Source organism: Erinaceus europaeus, chromosome 12 (assembly GCF_950295315.1).
Source record: "Erinaceus europaeus chromosome 12, mEriEur2.1, whole genome shotgun sequence".
In the NCBI taxonomy this organism is placed as follows: Eukaryota; Metazoa; Chordata; class Mammalia; order Eulipotyphla; family Erinaceidae; genus Erinaceus; species Erinaceus europaeus.
The window spans coordinates 99383752-99407779 of NC_080173.1; the positions used below are offsets into that span (position 1 = coordinate 99383752).

At 48.4% G+C, this 24028-nt stretch overlaps 1 protein-coding gene across 7 annotated transcripts in view; it reads left to right on the forward strand.

Moving 5' to 3' along the window:
• Positions 1-24028, forward strand: part of KIF9 (kinesin family member 9) — a 63410-nt gene that overhangs the window by 11328 nt on the left and 28054 nt on the right. For 6 of the 7 annotated variants that reach the window (XM_060204798.1, XM_016192898.2, XM_060204795.1 and 3 more), the window contains 7 exons: positions 1449-1555; positions 4557-4781; positions 7649-7732; positions 7815-7907; positions 9417-9564; positions 10828-10892; positions 17007-17084. In XM_060204798.1, the coding sequence (XP_060060781.1) occupies positions 1449-1555; positions 4557-4781; positions 7649-7732; positions 7815-7907; positions 9417-9564; positions 10828-10892; positions 17007-17084 (800 nt within the window). The remainder of the gene's footprint in view (positions 1-1448; positions 1556-4556; positions 4782-7648; positions 7733-7814; positions 7908-9416; positions 9565-10827; positions 10893-17006; positions 17085-24028) is intronic. The other variant, XM_060204796.1, reaches the window with a different exon arrangement.

Sequence of the window (24028 nt, forward strand, 5' to 3'; positions counted from 1 at the left end):
GCTCATTTGTCTGCCTCTTACGGTATGTTTTGCTTGGTGACCTTATGGGCATTGCTTGATCCAATGTCCTAAGAGTTTTGCTTCATAGGAAGATCAAAAGACCCCAGCTCTCTGTAGGTCATGGGGATTCAAGAGCTATCTTGTTTCAAATCTCTTAAGTGGTAATTTTGAAGATAGCATCCATAGGAATTTGATGGAATCCAAACATCTTCCTCTTGGCTAGCTGATAGATAAAAGATGTTTTAATTCACCCTACCAGCATACCCACCTATTCTTTAAATTTTGTTATGAGCTAAAATCTTGAGTAGAATTCCATTTTCTTGAATTAAAAGACCCTTACTGGGATTTTTTTTTTTTTAAGTATTCAGATTGTTTTAAAATTCTAAAAAGATTTAAGCATCCTTCAACTGTATTATAGTCTACGGACTTTGCTCATCTCCTAACAACTGACTAGGATATTTCCTGATTGCAAAATGTAGATCTATTTAAATGTTTATTGACTGTACACACCCAGACACTGTGATGTGTCCTGTGTGACATGTAAGTGTAGTCCCACTGACCCTGGGGAGCCTGTCCTCAGGATGCAGAGGAACGACGGCGCAGAGAGGTCCTGAGTCTGGAACCCTGAGTGCTGTGGAGCCCCCACGGACTCCCAAGTTCCAGCTCAGGTGACTTCTTCCTGCCCATTTGTGTTGTTCACGTAGTTTCTGGTCCCACCTCCAGTACTGAATGAAATCTCCCCTGGACAGAACTGACTAACCCTAGCAACTAGACCTTTGGTGTGGCAGAGGCCAGCACAGCGTTGCGTGACCCAGCGATGCTTCCAGTGGGGTTCTGTCTTGGGCCGCCTAGCCTAGAGGAAAAAGCCTGTGGGGACCAGAGCCCAAGGCGACTGACTATGTGGTCTGAGGCCTAAAGCTGTGAGGAGAGCAGATGAACAAGGAGAAAGCTGAGGGGCCCTGACAGGACTTGGATGATTCTGGAAGTGGCATGGGACCAGCTGGCGGCCCTGGTAGTCTCGTGGGGACTTGTAGCCTACAAAGGTTTCTCACGGAGACTTAGCCCCGAGACCTCGGCAGTTCGTGACCTTGCTGGGCAAAGGCTGGAGTTCCTTTCTCACCTTTCCAGGGAAGCTCCCAGTACTCCTGTTCCCCAACATGCCCTGCTCTCAAGAGGTCCCGGGACCAGCTCCTCTCTTTGCCAAGGGAGTAAATACATCGACCACAGATTGAGAGCAGCTGTTTCCCTGGCTCCACCCCACCCCACCCCACCCCCGCCTTCATGGCAGGGATTCTGGTGCCCTGGGCTGCTGCTGCTGCTGGCCACCTCCATACCATGTCCTAGCTGGTGACGGGCTCGCTGGGGTGGGAGTGGGCGGAGGGGTAGAAGAGATACCCATGGTGCTGTTTTCCTGGATGTCGCCAAGACGTGTTTTGAAATGTTTGCAGGCACCATCATGTGTTATGGGCAGACGGGAGCTGGCAAGACATACACCATGACGGGGGCCACTGAGAATTACAAGCACCGGGGGATCCTCCCTCGTGCCCTGCAGCAGGTAGAGAGTGGGCCCGGGGCGGGGGGATGCCACTCAGGTCCTCTCTCCACCACAGGTACGACCACCCCATGCAGGTGGCCAGACATCAGGAACACTGTATTCTACATGACAGACAGTAGACCTAGTGCTGGCGTGTGTGACAGAGAACCGGGAGTTCATGTTTCCGACTCTGGCCCACACCGTTGCTGAGCTGAGCCTGTTTGCTCATCTGTGAAAGAGGGAACCAAACCTGTTGACTGGCTTCTTACTGTGACCTTGTGACTAAGGATTTGAAGCCCAGTCATGCCTCTTCTGGTTTCAGTGACAGGAACAGCGGCCCTTGTAGGATTCCCCTTCTAGCCTGCACTCGCTTCTTCCACAATGGCGGCCCCAGAGAGCAGAGAGCAGACGCAGAGCTTAACGTAAGCTGCGTGTCAGCCTTGGGGACATATGGCTCAGGACAAACAGCAGGTCCTTTCTCTGGAGCTTGTTTGCCTGTGTTCTGTGGTGACCCTCTGTTTGCAGACAGGCAACACGGGCCTTTTCCCTGTCCCCAAAGTGTAGGTGTCCCTCTAGGGACAAAACACCAGGCTCCAGTTTTTGAAGCGACATCTTTAGCATCCCACTGCCAAAGCCTCACAATCTCAGCTTACGCAACTTCCGCTGCTTAGGCTGGCACCTAGGAGAAAAATGATGGAAGTCACATATGCACTTAAAAAAAAAAAAAAAAAGGAGCTTAACTGATAGAGAGCGGGAGTTGTGAGCCTGAGTCTTCCTGTTTGAGTCCCGCTGTCGCATGTGCTGAGTGGTGCTCTGATTTTTTTCTTTTAAATATTTATTTATTCCCTTTTGTTGCCCTTGTTTTATTGTTGTTGTTGTTGGATAGGACAGAGAGAAATGGAGAGAGGAGGAAAAGATAGAGAGGGAGAGAGAAAGTAGTTGTGAAAGCTGAGTTTTTATTGGCTTTTGCCTGGATAAGCCATGTGAGCATGGATCCATACTTTTTTATTTGTGGAGCCTTTTCTGGATGTGAGTTGCCCTTATTCTGCTCCCGTCCCCAGGGAGCTGTGTGGGTGGAAGGAAGTAACGGTTGGTTGGGAGTCAGGCAGTAGCACAGTGAGTTAAACACAGGTGGCACCAAGCGCGAGGACCAGCATAAGGATCCCGGTTCGAGCCCCCAGCTCCCCACCTGCAGGGGAGTCACTTCACAGGCAGTGAAGCAGGTCTGCAGGTGTCTATCTTTCTCTCCCCCTCTCTGTCTCTCCCCCCCTCCATTTCTCTCTGTCCTATCCAACAACGACGACATCAATAACAACTACAACACTAAAACAAGGGCAACAAAAGGAAATGAACAATAAATATTAAAAAAGAAAAAATGTTTGAACAAAAAAGGAGGTAACGGGTCTGAGAAACAGTCCTCTGTGGTGGGCGGGACCACAGGAAACATGACAGCTTCCACTCCAGAGTTCAGCCATTCAGTAGGCTTTACTCTCTCTCTGCTTTGTTTTTAAAGTTTTATTTTTGGGGGCCGGTTGGTGCCACACTTAGTTGAGCCCACATGTTACAATGTGCAAGGACCCAGGTTCAAGAACCCAGTTCCCACCTGCAGGGGGTAAGCTTTGCAAGTGGTGAAGCAGGGCTGTAGGTGTTTCTCATTCTTTCTCCCTGTCTCCCACTTCCCTCTTGATTTCTGGTTGTCTCTATCCAAGAAATAAAGATAATTAAAAAGAAATTTTAGGGGTCAGGCAGTAGCGCACCTGGTTAAGTGCTCACCTTACAGTGCACAAGGACCCACGTTCAAGACCCTGGTCTCCACCTGCAGGGGGAAAGCTTCACAAGTGGTGAAGCAGGGCTGCAGATGTCTCTCTGTCTCTCTGTCTCCATCCCTTTCTCTCTTCCCCTCTCCTCTCAATTTCTCTCTGTCTCTATACAATAAGAAATAAATAAAAATATAATTATTTTTTAATAGGGTGTTTAAAAATTTTTTTTTTATTATTTATTTTCCCTTTATTGCCCTTGTTGTTTTGTTGTAGTAGTTACCGTTGTTGTTGATATCGTCGTTGTTGGATAGGACAGAGAGAAATGGAGAGAGGAGGGGAAGACAGAGGGGGAGAGAAAGACAGACACCTGCAGACCTGCTTCACCGCCTGTGAAGCTACTTCCCCTGCAGGTGGGGAGCCAGGCATTCGAACTGGGATCCTTACACCGGTCCTTGCGCTTCACGCCACCTGCGCTTAACCCGCTGCGCTACCACCCGACTCCCAAAAATATAATTCTTTTTTGCTTCCAGGGTTATTGCTGGGGCCCGGTGCCTGCACCATGAATCCACAGCTCCTGGAGGCCATTTTTTCCCTTTGTTGTTGCCCTTGTGTGTTTTGTGTTTTGTTTTTTTTATCGTTGTTGTGGTTATTGTTGTTGTTACGAAAATATAATTTTTAGACAATATTTCTTGATTTTTGTCTGTCTGTCCACATTAGATGAGTTTCACATCGACAGAGAGAGAACACCACTCCAGACCATGAGGCGGCAGTTCTCCAACCAGGAGCCTCAAGCATGAGTCTGCCATTCTGCCGCTTGACCCGTTTTTTTACCTGGCCTCTATTTAAATTTTGTTTTGTTTTGTTTTGTTTTATAAGCCACACGTACACAGAGAGAGGTCAGAGTACTGCTCAGCTCTGGCCGACAGTGATGTCTGGGGTGAACTGAGGTTCTCAGGCAAATTCAGTGCTCTAGCATCAGCTGAGTTACTATCTGGTCTGCTTTACTGCTCGATACCATAAAAGGACAGCTAACCCATAAATTCTCAGAGAAACTCCAAGATGATCATATAACATAATGAACTGAAAACAATACATCGATGATAATGACTCTCATACCAACTGAACTGGAAGTTCTTTTAGGACAGGATTGTCTTATCGTACTTGTTAATGTTTCTCCCTGAAGTAAGAACCTCCCAACACCAGCTAGTCATTGAAGTTCTGCTCGTGGTGACTGACTGCTGTCTGTCCAATCTCCCATCCAGGTGTTTAGGATGATTGAAGAACGCACCACGCATGCCATCACCGTGCGCGTTTCCTACCTGGAAATCTACAACGAAAGCCTGTTTGACCTGCTGTCCACTCTGCCCTATGTTGGACCCTCAGCCACACCAATGACCATCGTTGAAAACCCTCAAGGGGTCTTCATTAAGGGTTTGTCAGTCCACCTCACGAGTCAGGAGGAAGACGCGTTCAGTCTGCTTTTTGAGGTGAGACGATCAAGCTTGAGAGGGTCCCTTCTCCCTTGCTTCTGTGCTTCTTTTCTCCTCTTAAAAAAAGTTTAAACATTTTATTTTTATTTATGAGAGAGTGAGATACAAACAGAGAAAGAAATGAGAGCAAAGCACTGTTCCTCACCCATGAAATTCTACTCACTCTCATTCTGTCTTGTTCCTCTCATGCGGTATCAAGGCTTCATGCATACAAGGGGGGCTCTCAACCGCTAAGTCGCCTCCCTAGACCCCTCCGTTATCTTTTCATTTTAATATAGTCCCATTTTTTAAAGAATATTGCACACATGTTGTTTTCTTTTTTTTTTTCATTTGTATGCTTCCACATTTTATTTTAATGAGAGAACAGTACAGAAAAGAAAGACGTAGAGTGAGAGGCCAGAGCACTGCTCAGCTCTGGCTTCCAGTGGTGCTGGGGATTGAACCTGGGACCTTGGAGTCTCAGGCAGGAGAGTCTTTTGTAGAACCATTATTGCTGTCTCCCCAGCCCAGTCCCATTATTTAATCTTGCTTTAGTTTTTTTAATTTGCTTTTCCCCCCCTTTTATTGCCCTTGTTGTTTTATTGTTGTTGTTATTGTTGATGTCATCATTGTTGGATAGGACAGAGAGAAATGGAGAGAGGAGGAAGACAGAGAGGGGGAGAGAAAGACAGACGCCTGCAGACCTGCTTCACCGCCTATGAAGCGACTCCCCGGGGGCTCGAACCGGTATCCTTATGCTGGTCCTTGCGCTTTGCGCCATGTTTGCTTAACCCGCTGTGCTATCGCCCGACCCCCGATCTTGTTTTAGTTTTACTTGTGCCTTGCGCCTGGGGTTGAGTCTCTACATACATGTTTGATGTTAAGGTCCAGAAGTATTTCCCTGGTGTTTTCTTCTGTGTGTTTCTAACTTCAGATCTAATATCCAGGTCTTTAGTCCATCCTGGGCTTATTTGGGCACATAGTGTTGAGAGGCGGCCTACTTTCATTCTGGCATATGGTGGTACGAGGGGCTGAACCTGGGAGGTCTGGGGCCTCAGGCATGCCAGTGCTATATACTGTCGACCTGGTCCCCTCTATTATTATTTTTTTTTGGTATCTCATTGTCTTTATTTTTTTTTAAATTTATTTCTTTATTAGGGAATTAATGTTTTACATTCAACAGTAAATACAATAGTTTGTACATGCATAACATTCCCCAGTTTCCCATTTAACAATACAACCCCCACTATGTCATTCATCACCCTTCATGGACCTGTATTCTCCCCACCCACCCACCCCAGAGTCTTTTACTTGGGGGCAATACGCCAATGCCATTTCAGGTTCTACTTGTGTTTTCTTTTCTGATCTTGTTTTTCAACTTCTGCCTGAGAGTGAGATCATCCCATATTCATCCTTCTGTTTCTGACTTATTTCACTCAACATGATTTTTTCAAGGTCCATCCAAGATCGGCTGAAAACGGTGAAGTCACCATTTTTACAGCTGAGTAGTATTCCATTGTGTATCTAGACCACAACTTGCTCAGCCACTCATCTGTTGTTGGACACCTGGGTTGCTTCCAGGTTTTGGCTATTACTAATTGTGCTGCCAAGAACATATGTGTGCACAGATCTTTTTGGATGGATGTGTTGGGTTCCTTAGGATCTATCCCCAGGAGAGGAATTGCAGGGTCATAGGGCAGGTCCATTTCTAGCCTTCTGAGAGTTCTCCAGACTGTTCTCCACAGAGGTTAGGTCCCCTCTATTATTTTTTGAAAGATTTATTTCTTGTTCTGAGGAGCAAGTACCACTCCAGCATAGATGGCTGGGACTTGAACCGAGGGAACTGAGCACACAAGCCCTGTTCTCCTGGCTACACGGCTCTCTTCTTGTTGCCTCTTGGCTTTTCAGAAAACCAGCCCCCTCATCCCTGTCTGTCGTATGCTTTACATTGGTTTGTTCTAGCCCTCCCCCGCCAAGAGAATTGGATCAGTCCGTGGGCCTGCTTGGCCCCGCCCGAAGGAACCCCGGGAGAGGGTTCCTGAGTTGGAGCGTGCCAGAGTTCCTGAGTTCCTGAGTTCGAGAGTTTCAGGGTTACAGAGTAAGAGAGAGTTCCAGAGTGCCAGAGTTTCAGAGGGCTCTCAAGTACAAGAGTTCCAGAGTGAGAGAGTAAGAGAGTTCCTGAGTTCGAGAGTGCCAGAGTTTTCAGGGGGTTCCCGAGTCCGAGAGTTCCTGAGTTCCTGAGTTCGAGAGTAAGGGAGAGGGTTCCTGAGTTCGAGAGTAAGGGAGAGTGCTTGCGCCGCCGCAAAGAGACAGCAGAGTTCTGTTTGGTGATTAGTTTGTCTTAGTTTATGAATCGTTGTTCCTGAATAAAGAAATACAGCTGCCCTGCCCAGCCGTTGTCTCCGCGTCTCTGTTCACCACTGCGAAGCCAACCCGGCTGGCAAGAGCCTACAAATTTTAACAACACCTGTCAGCAGGTGAGAGTGCAGGTGCAAACTCCAGTGTCTCTCCCTTTCTGCTAGTTTAGAAATGGACATTTCCTGGAAGGCCTGGCTGACTGCAGTGCTAAGATTTTTTGAAATTATCTTTATCTATTTATTGGATAGAGACAGCCAGAAATTGAGAGGGAAGAGGGAGCTAGAGAGGGAGAGAGAAAGAGAGACACTTGCAGCCCTGCTTCACCATATGCAAAGCTTTCCCCCTGCAGGTGAGGACCAAGTGCTCAAACCCGGGTCCTTGCACGTGTGCGCTCAACCAGGTGCGCCACCACCTGGTCCCTCAGTGCTAAGAATTCACTTGTGTCGCTGTTGAGAGAGTGGAAAGTGACTTCCATGCCTTGTTTTGTTCATTTTTCAACATGTCTACATTTTCTGAAACCTTTTCAGGGAGAGACCAACAGGGTTATTGCCTCCCACACAATGAACAAAAACTCCTCCAGGTCACACTGCATTTTCACCATCTACGTGGAGGTAAGGGCAAGCTCCCTGGATGGCGCTCCTTCTGTCAGAAACTTCTCCTTGTGACCAGCAAACCTGTTTGGATGTTTTACAGTCCCACTCTCGAACCTTGTCGGACGAGAAGTACATCACTTCCAAAATCAACCTGGTGGATCTAGCCGGCTCCGAAAGGCTTGGGAAGACTGGGGTGAGTGGGAGGCAGCGAGCTACGGCCTTCTGTCCAGAACAGCGCCTGAGCATGTGGGCATCACTCACTGGCATTCCCGAGCCCAGTCCTGAGATGGCAAAGTGGGGCATGTGGGACAGAATTCATAGAAACGGATTAGTGCTCTGTTAAGGCTGTTGTTCCCCGGCACTCAGCATCAGCCTGTGTGAATTCCAATACTCATATCAGCATTTGCAGGAGCCCTTTCTTCCTTTCTTTCTTTCTTTCTCTCTCTCTCTCTTCCTTCCTGCTTTCCTTCCTTTCTTTTTTTATTTTTATTTATTATTGGATAGTGACAGACAGAAATTGAGAGGGGAAGGGGAAGATAGAGACAGACACCTGCAGCCCTGCTTCACCTCTTAGGAAGCTTTATGCCCGGCAGGTGGGGGACCAGGGGCTCGAACCTGGGTCCTTGCATTCTGTAACATGAGTGCTTAACCAGGTGCACTACCGCCTGGCCTCCTTCCTTCCTGGGTTATTTCTAGGGCTCAGTGCCTGCACAACAAATCCACCACTCCTAGTGGCCACTTCTTTTTCTTTTATTTGATAGGACAGAGAGAAATTGAGAGGGTGAGATAGATAGTGAGATAGACACCTGCAACACTGCTTTGTAACTTGTGAAGCATGTAGGGACCAGGGGCTTGAACTAGGGCCCTTGCACATGTATTGGGTGTGCTCAGCCAGGTACTCTGCCCCTGCAGGAGTATTTCACTTCAAACAGATTTGCTCCTTCTCCCCCTCCTCTTCCTCCTCCTCCTCCTCCCCTCTCTCTCTCTCTCTCTCTCTCTCGATTTATTTATTTGTTAATGAGCATGAGAGAGGGAGACAGAGCAAATCCGAGTACCACTTTGGCACATGGCATGGCAGGAATTAAACTCAGGACCTCATGTTTGAGAGCCCAAGGCTTTATCCACTGCACCACCTGCAGCCAATTTTCTCATGTGTGTAGTAGTGTAAGTATTGACAAGACGCAGGTGAGCATTCCTGTGGACGTCTGTGTGAGTGCTTGCATTGGCGAATATTAACAGGACTACTCAAGCATCTAATTAAAGTTACATATTCATTCATATGTGACTCTTATTTATTTTCCCTTTTGTTGCCCTTGTTGTTTTATTGTTGTTATTGATGTTATTGTTGGATAGGACAGAGAGAAATGGAGAGAGGAGGGGAAGACAGAGAGGGGGAGAGTCGCTTGTGAAGCGACTCCCCTGCAGGTGGGGAGCCGGGGGCTCGAACCAGGGATGTGTGACTCTTAAGTGAGTGTCCTTGTGAATATGTGCATCGAGTACTCAATTTTACACAAGCAGCCACATGGGTGTTTGCATTTCTGTGAGTGAGTGTGACTTCAGGTATGAGTATTACTGTCTTGATCATCACACTGAGGGAGGAATAGTTCTGGGAAGGAGACTCTAGGCTGGCCACAGGTCTGTAACATTCTTGGCGGGGCAGCCTCTTCACTTGCCCCACCTGAAACTGACCTTTGGTTTGCAGTCTGAGGGCCGAGTCCTGAAGGAAGCCACCTACATCAACAAGTCTCTGTCGTTCTTGGAGCAGGCCATCATTGCCCTGGGAGACCAGAAGAGGGACCACATCCCCTTCAGGCAGTGCAAGCTCACCCACGCCCTGAAGGACTCGTTAGGTGAGGGTGTGGTTGAGCGCTGGTAGGAGGGACAGCCCACTGCCACTGGCGACAGTGCAGTGACTTCCTGCGAGCGGCACGGACTCAGTGACCTAGACACGCGAGAGGCGGCATGAAGCATGACTTTGCATGCTGTTTACGCCTCAGAATCTTTGCCTCAGATTTTGCCTCTACCAGAAATACTGTCTCCTTTGTCCCTAAACCGACTGGCAGAATCCTTCACTGCCTTGAAGATGCAGAAAAAGGGTCTCTCCCAAGACCTCTGCCATTTCCAATAGAGGAACGGCGTGTGCCTTATACCCTGTGTCCCCAGGCTTTTTTGTTGGGCCTGATATCATCAGCCATTGACATCTGATGACTAAGTTCCACCATGAGCAAAGCCCTGCTCCCCCAGCCATTTCCCATACCCGTGCCCCTCCCTGCCCATGTCACCTCTCCTCCACTACTCCCCTTCTCTCCCCATTTAAGTACACCTGGTGCCTTTCTTCATACTCCTCCTTGCCCCCCCCCCCCAGCTTCTTACTTGCTTGGGTATGTCTGCTTTGTGTGTTCTTGTCCAGTCAGGCTGCTTTGTAACAAAATAGCACAGAGTGGGTGACTTAAACAATGTTTTTTTTTATATTTATTTTTATTTATTTTTCCCTTTTTGTTGCCCTTCTTTTTTTTTTTTGTAGTTATTGTTGTTGTTGATGTTGTTGTTAGATAGGACAGAGAGAAATGGAGAGAGGAGGGGAAGACAGAGGGGGAGAGAAAGACAGACACCTGCAGACCTGCTTCACCACCTGTGAAGTGACACCTCTGCAGGTGGGGAGCCGGGGGCTCGAACTGGGATCCTTACACCGGTCCTGCTTTGTGCCGCGTGCACTTACCCCACTGCGCTACCACCTGACTCCCAACTTAAACAATGTTTATTCCTCACGGTTCTGGAAGGGCTCCTTCCCTGACCTGTAGGTGGCTGGCTGCCTTCTCACTGTGTTCTCACATGGCAGAGAGACAGGCCAGGAGAGGGGTAAGACAGCATTCTTTCTGTTCTTCTAAGGGCATTAAGCTCATGCAGGGGCTTTACACTTATGCCTGTATCCAAACCCAATTACCATCCTTGGGCCCCGCTCCAAATGCCATCCCATGGAGAGCTGACAACTTACTATGATCTGCAGGGGATGGGAACACCTTTAGTCCCTAACAGACCCCTGCCACCCTGTGATGAATCTCTTGACAGAAAACCCACGTTTACAGCCTGTTTCTGCATGCTGCTTTCTGCAGGGGGAAATTGCAATATGGTCCTTGTGACTAACATCTATGGAGAAGCTGCTCAGTTAGAAGAAACGGTATGTACATACAGGCTGCGGTGCAGCCAGGTCAGAGACCCTTCCCATGGGTGCTGGGACTGGGCCAAACTGGCTCTGGGCTACGCTTGACATTGTCAGGAGAGAGGTGGATCCCGGACACATGTAGCTCAGCCAAAATTGCTGAGTGGGGCCTACCCTGAAACCAAGTACTAGGGGACAGAATCTAAGGCTGGTGATGAAATAGGCCTTGGGTGGTTAGTATACTGCTGTGACCCAGGTTTGAACCCAGCCCTTACCACACTGAAGGAAGCTTCAGTGCTGTGGGATCTCTTTCTCTTACATAAAAGAAAAAAGAAGAAGTTGGGAGTCGGGCGGTAGCGCAGAGGGTTAAGCACACGTGGCGCAAAGAGCAAGGCCCAGCATAAGGACCCCAGTTCGAGCCCCCGGCTCCCCACCTGCAGGGGGGTCACTTCACAGGCGGTGAAGCAGGTCTGCAGGTGTCTTTCTCTCCCCCTCTCTGTCTTCCCCTCCTCCATTTCTCTCTGTCCTATCCAACAACAACGACAGCAATAACAACGATCATAACTACAACAACAACAAAAAACAAGGGCAGCAAAAGGGAAAATAAATAAATTAGCACCCTCTGGGGGTGCTTTCTTACAGCTTAGAACTGAGAAAGCCGGCTGACTCCTTGATCTTCATGATCACACATGTCTAAAAGTCCTGAAAGCACCAATGGTTCCAGTCTATGACTAGATGACTGCTGTGGGGACCGGGCGGTGGCACACCTGGTTGAGCGCACATGTTACAGTGTGCAAGGACCCAGGTTCTTGCCCCTGGTCCCCAACTGAAGAGAGGGAAAGCTTCACGAGTATTGAAGCAGGGCTGCAAGTCTCTCTCTCTTTCTCTCTCTCTCTTTCTGTTCTCTCTGAGCTTCTGGCTGTCTCTAGCCAATACATAAGTAAATAAAGATAATACAATTTTTTTTTAAAAGGCTGGTGTGAGCACATAGGTGTTAACACCTGCCATGTGCCATGTGTGTGGGGGGGTCGGAGTAGAGAATCTTGACATGCGACCTTGAGCCTCAGCATTCTCAGCCGTGACTCTAAGAGACGCCCACATGGAGGAGTCTGAGGAGGGAGGGGGTTTCCTGAAGCTGACTGAGGTGCACTGAGCTAGCTAGAGCTGGAGGGTCGGTCTAGAAAAAGGAGAATATTCCCAGCAAAAAGAGAAACTGAAAGAAAAGTGTCCTTGGAAGAGAAACAGTGGGCCTGGAGGTATAGTCTTTGCCCAAACCTCTGTTTCCTGCAGGAGAGGACCTGGAAGGTGAGGAAGAAACTTCAGGGGCAGGCTGGGTCTCCATAGCCGGCGGGAGGGGTTGGCTGTTTAATGGTGACTGAGGTTGTCACTTCAGAGTCTGAATAAGGGAGAGCTGGGCCCAGAGGTGTGACACAGGCTACAGGGGAGAAGCTTCTGACAGCCAGTCAGGAATACAGCCTGATGTAGGGTGGAGGCAGTGCTTCTAATGCCCACCTGTCAAAATCACATAGGTGTGGATAGCCCTCCGTGGACTTTTATTTTCAAGTACAGGTGTTTAGGGCAAGCTCCAGTCATCTGAGGAGTCCACTTAGATGAAGCAAGTCATTTCCAGGAACCCAAGGTCCTACAAGCAGCAGCTCCTGTAGGGCCTCCGAGCTCTGTGCCTCAGGGACAGTTCCAGCTGCCAAGGGTGCTCTTCTGCCTCACACTCAGTGCCCTGGGGCATGGGAGGCTAGGCGCTGACGTCCAGGCAGCGTCCCCAGAGGAAGGCCTTGGGAACACACTGGTCGACAGCATGACAAAGCATGGTGAACCCAAGGGAAGCTGTATGAACAATGGGCCTCTTGGCTGCCTTATTAAAAAAAAAGTTTCTTTTTGTGGTCTGGGAGGTGGCGCAGTAATAAAGCCTTGGACTCTCAAGCATGAGGTCCTGAGTTTGATCCCCAGCAGCACATGTGCCAGAGTGATGTCTGGTTCTTTCTCTCTCTTCCTATCTTTCTCATAACTAAGTAAAATCTTTCAAAAAAAAAAAAAGTTTCTTTTGAGACAGAGGAAGGTCCCTCTTAGTGGCCTCCCGTCAGGGCCTCACACAGGAAGCAGCTGTCTTGGTGCCTGTCATCCCTAGAGCCTTGGGGTCTGTGCATAGGACCCAGCCCACAGGAGCTGCTGGAGGAGCCAGAGGGGTTTGGGCAAACTAAAGATGTAGAAGTTAATGATTCTCTTCCCCTCCCCTTCCTCCAATCACTGGGGCTTGGTGCAGGCACTATGAATGCATTACTTCTAGCGGCCTTTTGCCTTTTTTTTTTTTCCTTCTCATTCAATAGGAAAGAGAGAAATTGAGAGGGGAGGAGAGATAGAGAGGGAGAAAGAGCTACACCTGCAGACCTGCTTCACCACTTATGAAGCATTCCTCCTGAGGGTGGGGAGCAGGGGGCTTGAACCCAGGTCCTTGCAGTATCCTTGTGCATAGTACTATGGGCGCTTAAACAGGTGTGCCACTGCCCAGCCCCCATGAGCCTTTCCTTCAAACATTTGAGACTCTTCAAACGTGCTGTCCTGAACAATGTTGTTCTATGCAGCGACTGCCAGTGTGCACAGGAGCCAGCATGAGGGTGCCATGGCCACGGCTGCTGCTCTGCTCTGCTCTGCTCAGAGAAAAAGAATGGTTTTGCCTCAGCGGGCAGCAACTCCTCTCATTGTGGGCCAGCTCCGTGCAGCATACATGACACACCTTACCACTTCATCTCCTGACGAACCTGCAAGGCAGGTCTGTCTGCCCAGCTTCACAGAGAAGGGACATGTCCCATCTGAGCTCACACAGCTGGTCAGAGGCAGAGCTCTTTTTAAAATCTCTTTCTTGGGAGTCGGGCCGTAGCGCAGTAGGTTAAGCGCATGTGGCGCAAAGCACAATGACCGGCATAAGGAACCCAGTTCGAGCCCCCGGGTCCCCACCTGCAGGGGAGTCGCTTCACAGGTGGTGAAGCAGGTCTGCAGGTATCTGTCTTTCTCTCCCCCTCTCTGTCTTCCCCTCCTCTCTCCATTTCTCTCTGTCCTATCCAACAACAATGACATCAATAACAACAATAGTAACTAAAACAATAAAAGCAAGGGCAACAAAAAGGAAATAAGTACTAAAAAAATAAAATCTCTTTTTTAATTTACTTATTTATTTTTTAAATAGTTATTATTTGTGGGGGGGGGGTGGAGAGAGAATCAGGGCATCACTCTGGCACTGAGATGCCTAGGATTGAAGTTGGGCCCTCAAGTTTGGAAGTCTATACTTTATCTAGTAAACAACTCCTGGACCATTAAATCTATTTATTTATCTCTTAATGAGAGAGGGGGGAGAGAGAGAGAGAGAGAACGAACGAACCAGAACATCACTTTGGCACATGAATTCCGGGCCTTGAACTCAGGACACTATGCGCATGAGTCCAACACGTCACCTGCGGCAGTGCCTCCCTGGCCACAGAGATCTTCTTATTAAGTCTATCTTATCTGTTTCATATGAGCCAGGAAGTTTCGTGTGAGAAAGAGAAGCCAGAGCAACGTCTGGTACGTGAGACACCGGGGATCTAACCAGGAGCCTCAGTCATGCAGGCTCTTCCCTTTGTCACTGAGCTGGCTGCCCATCACCCTGACCGAGAGCTTGACCACCAGCACCAGTGCCAAAGAATGCCCCCTTCAGACCACCCCTGCCAGGCCTGCCTCCTGTTGCAGGGCATGCAGGCAGCCTAGTAAGGCACCAGGCTGGGCCCCTGGGGTTACCTCCTGCCACCACTGGTAGCTCCTCAGTGCCAGCGGGGAGCCCTTCACCCCTGAGGCATCATCAGAGCAGGGAGCACAGTGTCAGGATTGCCTGTGTTATTTCTGTCTCCCATCCTTCATCCTCACTCTGGCAGGCTGCTGCTCTGGAAGCACTCGGAAAGGCCCTGTCTTTTCCTGCCTCTTTTTCATTTTTTTATTTTTTGCCTCCAGGGTTATTGCTGGGGCTCAGTGCCTGCACTATGAATCCACTGCTCCAGGAAGCCATTTTTCCCATTTTGTTGCCCTTGTTGTTACCCTTGTTATTGTCATTATTATTATTGCTATTATTGTTGGATAGGACAGAGAGAAATGGAGAGAGGAGGGGAAGACAGAGAGGGGGAGAGAAAGACAGACACCTGCAGACCTGCTTCACTGCCTGTGAAGCGTCCCCCCTGCAGGTAGGGAGCTGGGGGCTCGAACCGGGATTCATACGCCAGTCCTTGCATTTGTACTGTGTGTGCTTAACCCGCTGTGCTACTGCCCGGTCCCCCATAACTTGACTCTTTTGCTAGTTAATCTCACAGAATGAGGGCCAAACAGGCCGAAACTTAACTGATAGTCTGGAGGAGTTGAGGTCCCAAGGGTCTGGTGCAGGGTTGAATGTGATGGCAAGAAACCTAACTGCCCAGAGGGATAGAGAATGGGAAAGCTATCGGGGGAGGGGGTGGGATATGGAGATTGGGTGGTGGGAATTGTATGGAGTTGTACCCCTCCTACCCTATGGTTTTGTTAATTAATCCTTTCTTAAATAAAAAAAAAAAAGGAAAAAAAAAAAAAAAGAAACCTAACTGAGGGAGGCTGAGGGAATAGGGGCTCAGAACCCTGCTCTATTCTGACATGGCCTCCTACGTCAGCAATGTGAGGTTCTTGAGGGAAGTAAGTACAGGAGACAAGACCAGAAGTGGTCCAGTGGGTGAACATAGGACTCTACCAGGTTCAGTGTCCTGCACTGGCAAAGTAGTGCTCTAGTCTTCCATCTTTCTATTTTTCATTCTTCCTTTCTTTATCTCTCTCTCTCTCCCTCTCTCTCATATGTACACATGCGTAAAAACTATTTTTAAAAATATTATTTATGTTAGAACAGAATGAGAAATTTAGAAGGAAGGGAGAGATAGGGGGAAAGAGGGACAGCCTGCAGCCCTGCTTCACCACTCGTGCAGGTGGGGACCAGGGGCTTGAACCTGGGTCCTTGTACACTGGAATTTGTGCACTTTATCAGGTGCTCCACCACTGGGCCTCAAAATAAATCTTGAAAAAAATGGGAGAAAGGAACCAGGATATAGTTCACTTGATAGAGAACACACTTTCTGGAAGTCGGGCAGTAGTGCAGAGGGTTAAGCACAGGTGACGCAAAGCCCCCGGCTCCCCACCTGCAGGGGAGTCGCTTCACAAGCAGTGAAGCAGGTCTGCAGGTGTCTGTCTTTCTCTCCCCCTCTCTGTCTTCCCCTCCTCTCTCCATTTCTCTCTGTCCTATCCAAAAGTGACGACATCAATAACAACAATAATAACTACAACAATAAAACAAGGGCAACAAAGGGGGATAAATAAATAATAAATATTTTTTAAAAGAGAGAGAGAATACACTTCGCCATGTGCAAGGCCCCGGATTTAAGCCCCAGCACCATGGGAGAACTCCAAGGATAGTGGCGCAGCGCTGTGATATTTCTTCTCACTTTCGTGCCTCCCTCTCTTAACCTGAGCGCTGCTGAAATCTGCCTTATAGTGGTGCTAGAAATTGAACCTGGGACCTGAGAACCTCAGGCAGGAAAGCCTTTTGCATAGCCATTAGGCTGTCTCCCTGACCTCTCTGTTCATTCTCTCTTTAAAAAATTTTTATTATAGGGAGTAAACAGACTCTCATGCCTGAGCCTCTGAAGTCCCAGGTTCAATCCCCCGCACCATCAGCCAGAGCTGAGCAGTGCTCAGGTTAAAACACAAAACAAAACAGACAAACAAAAATTTGTTATCTTTATTTATTTGATAGAGACAGCCAGATATCAAGAGGGAGTGGGAAAGAGAGAGGAAGAGAGACAGAGAGACACCTGCAGCCCTGCTTCACCACTCGTAAAGCTTTTCCCGTGCAGGTGGGGACCGGGGGCTTGAACCCGGGACCTTACCTATTGTAACGTGTGTGCTCAACCAGATGCGCCACCACCTGGACCCCCTCATTCTCTAAATAAAGAGTGAAAAAATGGGCTGTGGGGGCTCCTTAGAGTAGGACAAGGCAGGATCTCCAAGGAAAGTGTTTTTTGAGGGGCTCTCCTCTTAGCAGGGAGCCACCTGACACGTGTCTGGTCTGCCCTCTAGCTGTCGTCACTGCGGTTTGCCAGCAGGATGAAGTTGGTCACAACCGAGCCTGCTATCAATGAGAAGTATGATGCTGAGGTACTGAGATACTAAGGTACTAAGGTACTAAGGTGCTGTGAGCAGGTATCTCCCTGAGGGGAGGCTGTGTGCGTGTGCCTCCTGGGGCGCCAGAGCCTGGCGTTTCTTCTGGCCTCAGCCAGAGGTACTCTTAACAACCCTGGGTTAGTTATCGCCACTCACGAACGGTCAAGAATCTTGAAAGACCTCTTGGAAAGCGGTCTTTCACAAAGACCCTTCGGCCTTCACAAAGGTGAAGTGGCACCCGTTTCAGTGTGGGGAGCGGCCGGACCTCTGGGCACCCCGTGCTGCTAGTGAGTCCCTTTGAACTCACTCCTTGAGAGCTGTTCAGTGTGGACGACCTGTCACACACACCCACTACACGACCACAGAACCTTTTTCCTTCCGCCCTGATCAGCCCCTCCCAGCAAGCAGTGCCGACCAGTCCGATGGAATCCTTAGCATCACTGTTAATCAGGGAAATGCAGATTAAACCATTCGTGGAGCTCCAGGAAAGTGGCTTAGCAGTAGAGTGCAGGACTTGCAAGCATGAGGTCCTGAGTTTAATCCTCAGCACAGTAGAACCCAGAGTGCCAGGCTAGCTTCGCGGGCGGAAGAGAGAGACGACCAGGGACGCACGACTGAGTGGTACGCAGTTCAGTTATTCGTGTGGAACACGGCTAATCACAATCCTGTCCTTGTATATCCTGAGGTGGAGCTGTCAGGTCAGAAGAGGATGTACTAGGATAGGGGGTGGGGAGAAGGAAAAAGCACAGGAACCAGTGAGGATTAAACCAATGCCCTGGAGGCAGGACGGTGCTTAGTTAACAGTGGTTATGTAAATAGACAGCAGTGTTGAGCCGGCAGGGCGGTGCTTAGTTAAACAGAATTAGAGACAGAGGCTTTAAGCAGGGGGAGCTGGCTAACTGCCCAACACCAGAGTGATGTTCTGGTTCCCTTCCTCTCTCATTAATAAATAAAATAAAATCATAGTGGGGAGTCGGGCGGTAGCGCCGCAGGTAAAGCTCAAGGACCAAGGATCCCAGTTCAAGCCCCCGGCTCCCCACCTGCAGGGGAGTCGCTTCCCAGGCGGTGAAGCAGGTCTGCAGGTGTCTGTTTTTCTCTCCCCTTCTCTGTCTTCCCCTCCTCTCTCCATTTCTCTCTGTTCTATCCAATAAGAATGACATCAATAATAACTACAACAATAAAAAGCAAGGGCAACAAAAGGGGATAAATTAATTCATTAATTTTTAAAATAAATAAAATCATAGTGGAATTCTACCCTGAGACTGACACATAAAAATATAAGATCTAAATATAAAAATAATATATTACTTAAAATATAAAAATAAAAATATATAATATCTCAGTTAAGTCACTTATAAAAAAGTAGATAAATAAAATTTTTAAAAATTTTCTTTTCATATTATGTATTTTCTTCCTTCCTTCCTTTCCTTTTTAAAAAAGAATTTATTTATTCATGAGAAAGATAGGAGGAGAGAGAGAAAGAACCAGACATCACTCTGGCACATGTGCTGCTAGGGATCGAACTCAGGACCTCATGGTTGAGAGTCCAATGCTTTATCCACTGCACCACCTCCCGGACCACTCTTTCTTTCTTTCTTATTTATTTATTTATTTATTTATTTATTTCCCAGAGCACTGCTCAGCTCTGGGTTATGGTGGTACAGGGGTTGAACCTGGACTTTGGAGCCTCAGGCATGAGAGTCTGTTTGCATAACCATTATGCTGTCTACCCTGCCCTCTCTATTTCCTTTTGCAGTGTTGTTTTAGTTCAGGATTTCCACTTCCTCCCCATGCACCAACTGGGTGTGCACTGCAGCTGACAGCAAGGACTTTCGTGCTCTTTCATGTCATTTCCGTTCTGAGATCTACCCTGTCCGTTTGGAATGGCTGAGTCTGCACACCACCGAATGTGAACAGTGACTTCTTTCATGAGCAGTGCTCTGAGTCTTATTTTGCTAGCTGCCTTCCCTGGACTGTAACGAGCACAGTGCAGGTCATCTCCAGCTTCATCTTTGGGTTGATGTCTGTGTTCAGGGTTGGAATAGCGTCCACAAGATTTCTGTGTGGTGAAAGGATTGTAAAGCAGGAGGCCGGGCTCCTCTGCCACCACGTCTCTATGCTGAGCTACTCAGACTCTGACATCTCAAGGTCTGTGAGCTGGGAGGTTGGACTGCTGGCCTCCAGCAACCTTCTCCCTCCATCAGTCTGATTCTATAAGGTAGAATGAAAGTTGGGAATCCCAGGCATAAGCAGCAGAGAGAAACTTGGGGTCTCTTGTTATGCCAAGAGAAAATACACTTGTAGAATGTCACAGGGTCAAACTAGGGTGCTTCTTAGGTGGGGCTTTGCCCTCCGCCTGAGGTGGGGATAAGCAGGACTCTGAATCATCCTCAGGACAGCCATGGTGGAAAGAAACAGCTGACCACCAGGGAGCTATTGTGAGCCTTTTTCTTTTTTTATAATTTTCTTTAAATTTTTATTTATTTATTCCCTTTTGTTGTCCTTGTTGTTTTATTATTATAGTTATTATTGGTGTCGTCATTGTTAGATAGGACAGAGAAATGGAGAGATGAGGGGACGACAGAGAGGGGGAGAGAAAGACAGACACCTGCAGACCTGCTTCGCTGCCTGTGAAGTGACTCCCCTGCAGGTGGGGAGCCGGGGGCTCGAACCGGGATCCTTACGCCGGTCCTTGCGCTTTGTGCCACGTGCGCTCAACCTGCTGCGCTACCGCCCGACTCCCTGTGAGTCTTTTTCCAAGGCATCTTCTTTCACCTAGAAGGCACCCCTAGGGTGGGGGTATAGCATAATGGTTATGTAAAGAGACTTTCATGCCTGAGGCTCTCAAGTCCCAGGTTCAATCCCCCACACCACCATAATAAGCCAGAGCTGAGCAGTGCTCTGGTAAAAAAAAAAAAAAAAAAGGCACCCCTGATTCTTATAAAGATTTGGTCAGCCCAGAGGTGCTTCCAGCCCCCAACCCACGGAGTCTGCTGGTCCAGCCCGGTGTGTTCTGGCAGCTTCTCTCTGGTCAGCAGGAGCTGGAGGCCTGCCAGGCAGTAGGAGAAGCAAGTCCCCTGCTCTTAGGGGTATACACACGACCCATTTCCCCAATTCACCCACGTCGCCTAGAAGTTGCCCTGACACACTAGACAGAGTGCTCCAGTTGGAGGCCACCACCAGGTCGGTCATACTTTACCTGATGCATTTCCTAGAACTGAGAACCCTCAGTGGAGAGGAGCAGGGATGGGGATGAATAGAGGCTGACCAGCTGATAGGATGGCCTCCTGAAGACCATCCTGGGACTGCCCAGCAGAGCAGTACAAAGACTTGGGCCCTGGCCACGTGCCCTGTGTTCAGATCATATGCCCTAAATTAGCCGAAGTCACCAGGACAACAGGGGTTTGTCACCCATTGTGCTGACCTGGTCTCAGCTGTGGATACCAGCCTCAACATCTGTAATAACTTTTAGCTCAGGGCTCCCTCCAGTGGCCATTTTTGACAGATAAAGGAAACCATGTGATTCCATGAAGGTTCTTGTGATTCTTACATGAAAGCCACATGAGACATGAATAGTAAAATCATTCAGTGAGTCTGCATCTGGAAATGCATCACTCACCCAGCACTTATGGAGTACTTGAGAAGTGCTTCCTGAAGCACTTGGTGTATGAACAAAAACAAAACACATTTCTCTGTTCTTTTTTTGCCTCCAGGGTTATCGCTGGGGCTCCGTGCCTACACTAGGAATCTACCACTCCCGAAAGCCATTTTTCCATTTTTTCCCCCTATTTTTATTAGTTAGGACAGAAAGAAATTGAGAGGGAAGGGGGAGGAGATACAGAGGGAAAGAGAAAGATAGACACTTGCAGACCTGCTTCACTGCTTCTGAACCGTCCCTCCTGCAGTGGGGAATGGGGGCTCGAACATGTATCCTCGCACACGTTCTTGCACTTAAGTGTGCCTGACCAGGTATGCCACCACCTGGACCCCATTTCTCTTGTTTTTTGTTTTTTCCATCTCTGGTTTATGGTGGTGCAGAGGATTGAATCTGGGACTTTGGAGAGTTAGGTATGAGAATCTCTTTGCATAACCATTGTGCTATCTACCCCACCCCATTTCTCTGTTTTTAAAGACCTGGGTCTGCTGGGAATTGGGGGAGATAGATGTAATAGGCATAAGACATAGGTAAGCTCTGGATCCTAGGACTATAGCAACATGGATGAAGCTGTGGGAGATTATAAGTAAAATAAACTAGACATAGAAAAATAGAGGGCAGGGTAGACAGCGTAATGGTTATACAAAGAGACAAACTCTCTGGCCTGAGGCTCCAAAGTCCTAGGTTCAGTTCCATGCACCACCATTAGCCAGAGCTGAGCGGTGCTCTGATAAAAAAAATAATAAGAGAGGGGGATCAGGTGGGGACCGGAGGCTCGAACCTGGGACTTTGTGCATTGTAACATGTGCATTCAACCAGGCGTGCCACCACCTGGCCCCCTGGGGGAATTTTAAGTGTTGTGATGTCTGTGTGTCTATCTTTCAATGTATCTATCTGAAAATAGTTGACCCAGAGCAATGAATGCCTGGAAGTGACAAAAAAAGAAAAGAAAAGAAAGGAAAGGAAAGGAAAGGAAAGGAAAGGAAAGGAAAGGAAAGGAAAGGAAAGGAAAGGAAAGGAAAGGAAAGGAAAGGAAAGGGAAAGGGGAAGGGGAAGGGGAAGGGGAAGGGGAAGGGGAAGGGGAAGGGAAGAAACGATCAGGACTGCACCAAACCCACAGGGGCAGAGCAGAGAGAAGCTGTTACCAGCATTCAGGGGCGGGTGGGCAGGGGGAGGGGAGGGGGAGGGAATGCAGCTCAAGACATGCAGCTGTTCACTGAGAGAAGAGGCGTTGAGCGTGACTGGACTGGAGGGTGTCGTGTTGCAAACCACAAGTTTGCTAAGAAAGCAGGTCTGAGGCTCTCCTACATGATGCATATGTGGTGACGTGGTGAAGAGATGCGCATACTCATTTGCTTACTCCAGCAATCACTTCACGTGCATTTACACTAATTTTCTTTTTAAAAAAAATATATTTATCAGGGTCCGGGCGGCAGCGCAGCAGGTTAAGTGCAGGGAGTGCAAAGTGCAAGGACTGGCATAAGGATCCCGGTTCGAGGACCCGGCTCCCCACCTGCAGGGGAGTCGCTTCACAGGTAGTGAAGCAGGTTTGCAGGTGTCTGTCTTTCTCTCCCCCCTCTGTCTTCCCGTCCTCTCTCCATTTCTCTCTGTCCTATCCAACAATGACAACAGCAATAACAATAACTAACAACCACCACAAGGACAACAAATGGGGGAAATGGCCTCCAGGAGCAGTGGATTCCTAGTGCAGGCATAGTTTGCTGTTTGTTTGTTTAATTCCATTTTTACTCATTTGTTTTATTAGCGAGAAAGAGGCCGACCAGAGCCCTGGCCAGCTCTGGCTGGAGGTGTGTAGGGGAGTGAATGTGGGACTTCAGAGCCTCAGGCATGAAAGTTTTTTTGCATAACCATTATGCTATTTCCCACACCCTAAAATTTTTCTTAAAAAATTAAAAACGGGGGTGGGGGAGGCTGGGAGGTGATGCACAGGGTTAAGCGCACATAGTACAAAGTGCGAGGGCCTGTGCAATGATCCAGGTACAAGCCTCGGCTCCTTACCTGTGGGGAGGTCGCTTCACAAGCAGTGAAGCAGATCTGCAGGTGTCTCTCTTTCTCCCTCTAAATCTCCTCCTCTCCTCTTAATTTCTCTTTGTTCTTCTTTTTTTCTTTAAGTTTTAGTTAGTGATACTAGATTTGAATTTGATTTATTTTTGCTTCCAGGGTTATCGCTGGGGCTCAGTGCCTGCACTACGAATCCACTGCGCCTGGAGCTGTTTTTCCCATTTTGTTGTCCTTGTTGTTGTTGTTAAGGTTATTGTTGCCATTGCTGTCATTGTTGTTGGATAGGACAGAGATAAATGGAGAGAGGAGGGGAAGACAGAGAAGGGAAGAAAAAGAGAGACACCTGCAGACCTGCTTCACCGCCTGTGAAGTGACTCCCCTGCAGGTGGGGAGCCGGGGGCTCAAACCGGGATCCTTATGGCGGTCCTTGCGCTTTGCGCCATGTGCACTTAACCTGCTACACTAACACCCAGCCCCCCAGTTTCTCTCTGTTCTACAAAAAAAAAAAAAAAACCTCTGGGAATGGTGGATTCATAGTGTAGGCACTGAGGCCCAGTGATGACCCTAGAGACAAAAATAAATTTACATTAAATTTAAAAAAAACACCGTAGCCCTGGGTGCTCGGCAGTGGCACACCTGTTAAGCACCAGCACGAGGGTGTAAGCCCCCATGCTTAAACCACGGGCAGGGGGGACACCATGAGCTGGGAAGCATGTGAAGATTAGAGTAAGCAAACAAGTACACGCATCTCTTCACCGCATCACCACGTGTGTGTATCGTGGTAAGAAAGCCTCAGACCTGCTTTCTTAGCAAACTCCCGGTTTGCAACACAACACTCTCCAGTCCAGTTCCATTCAATGCAGGATCCTGTGGCATTTTTTTTTTCTGATTTTTTTTGGACAGGACAGAAATTGAGAGGGAAGAGGGAGAGAGAAAGAAAGACAGACACCTGCAAACCTGCTTCACTTGTGAATAATAAATAGGGACCAGGTGGTGGCACACCCAGTCAAGTGCACATGGTTCTATATGCAAGGACCTGGATTCGAACCCCCGGTTCCCACCTGCAGGGGGAATGTTTTGCAAGTGTTTCAGGTGTCTCTGTCTCTCTCCCTATCACCCCCTTCCCTCTTGATTTCTGACTGTCTCTATCCAGTAAATAAAGATAATACCAAAAAAAAAAAAGAACAGACTAGAAGATTTTTAAAAGAGACTTGGAGTTTCACATAGAGTATCTGAAGTGTCCTTAATTTAGAAGCTTTTG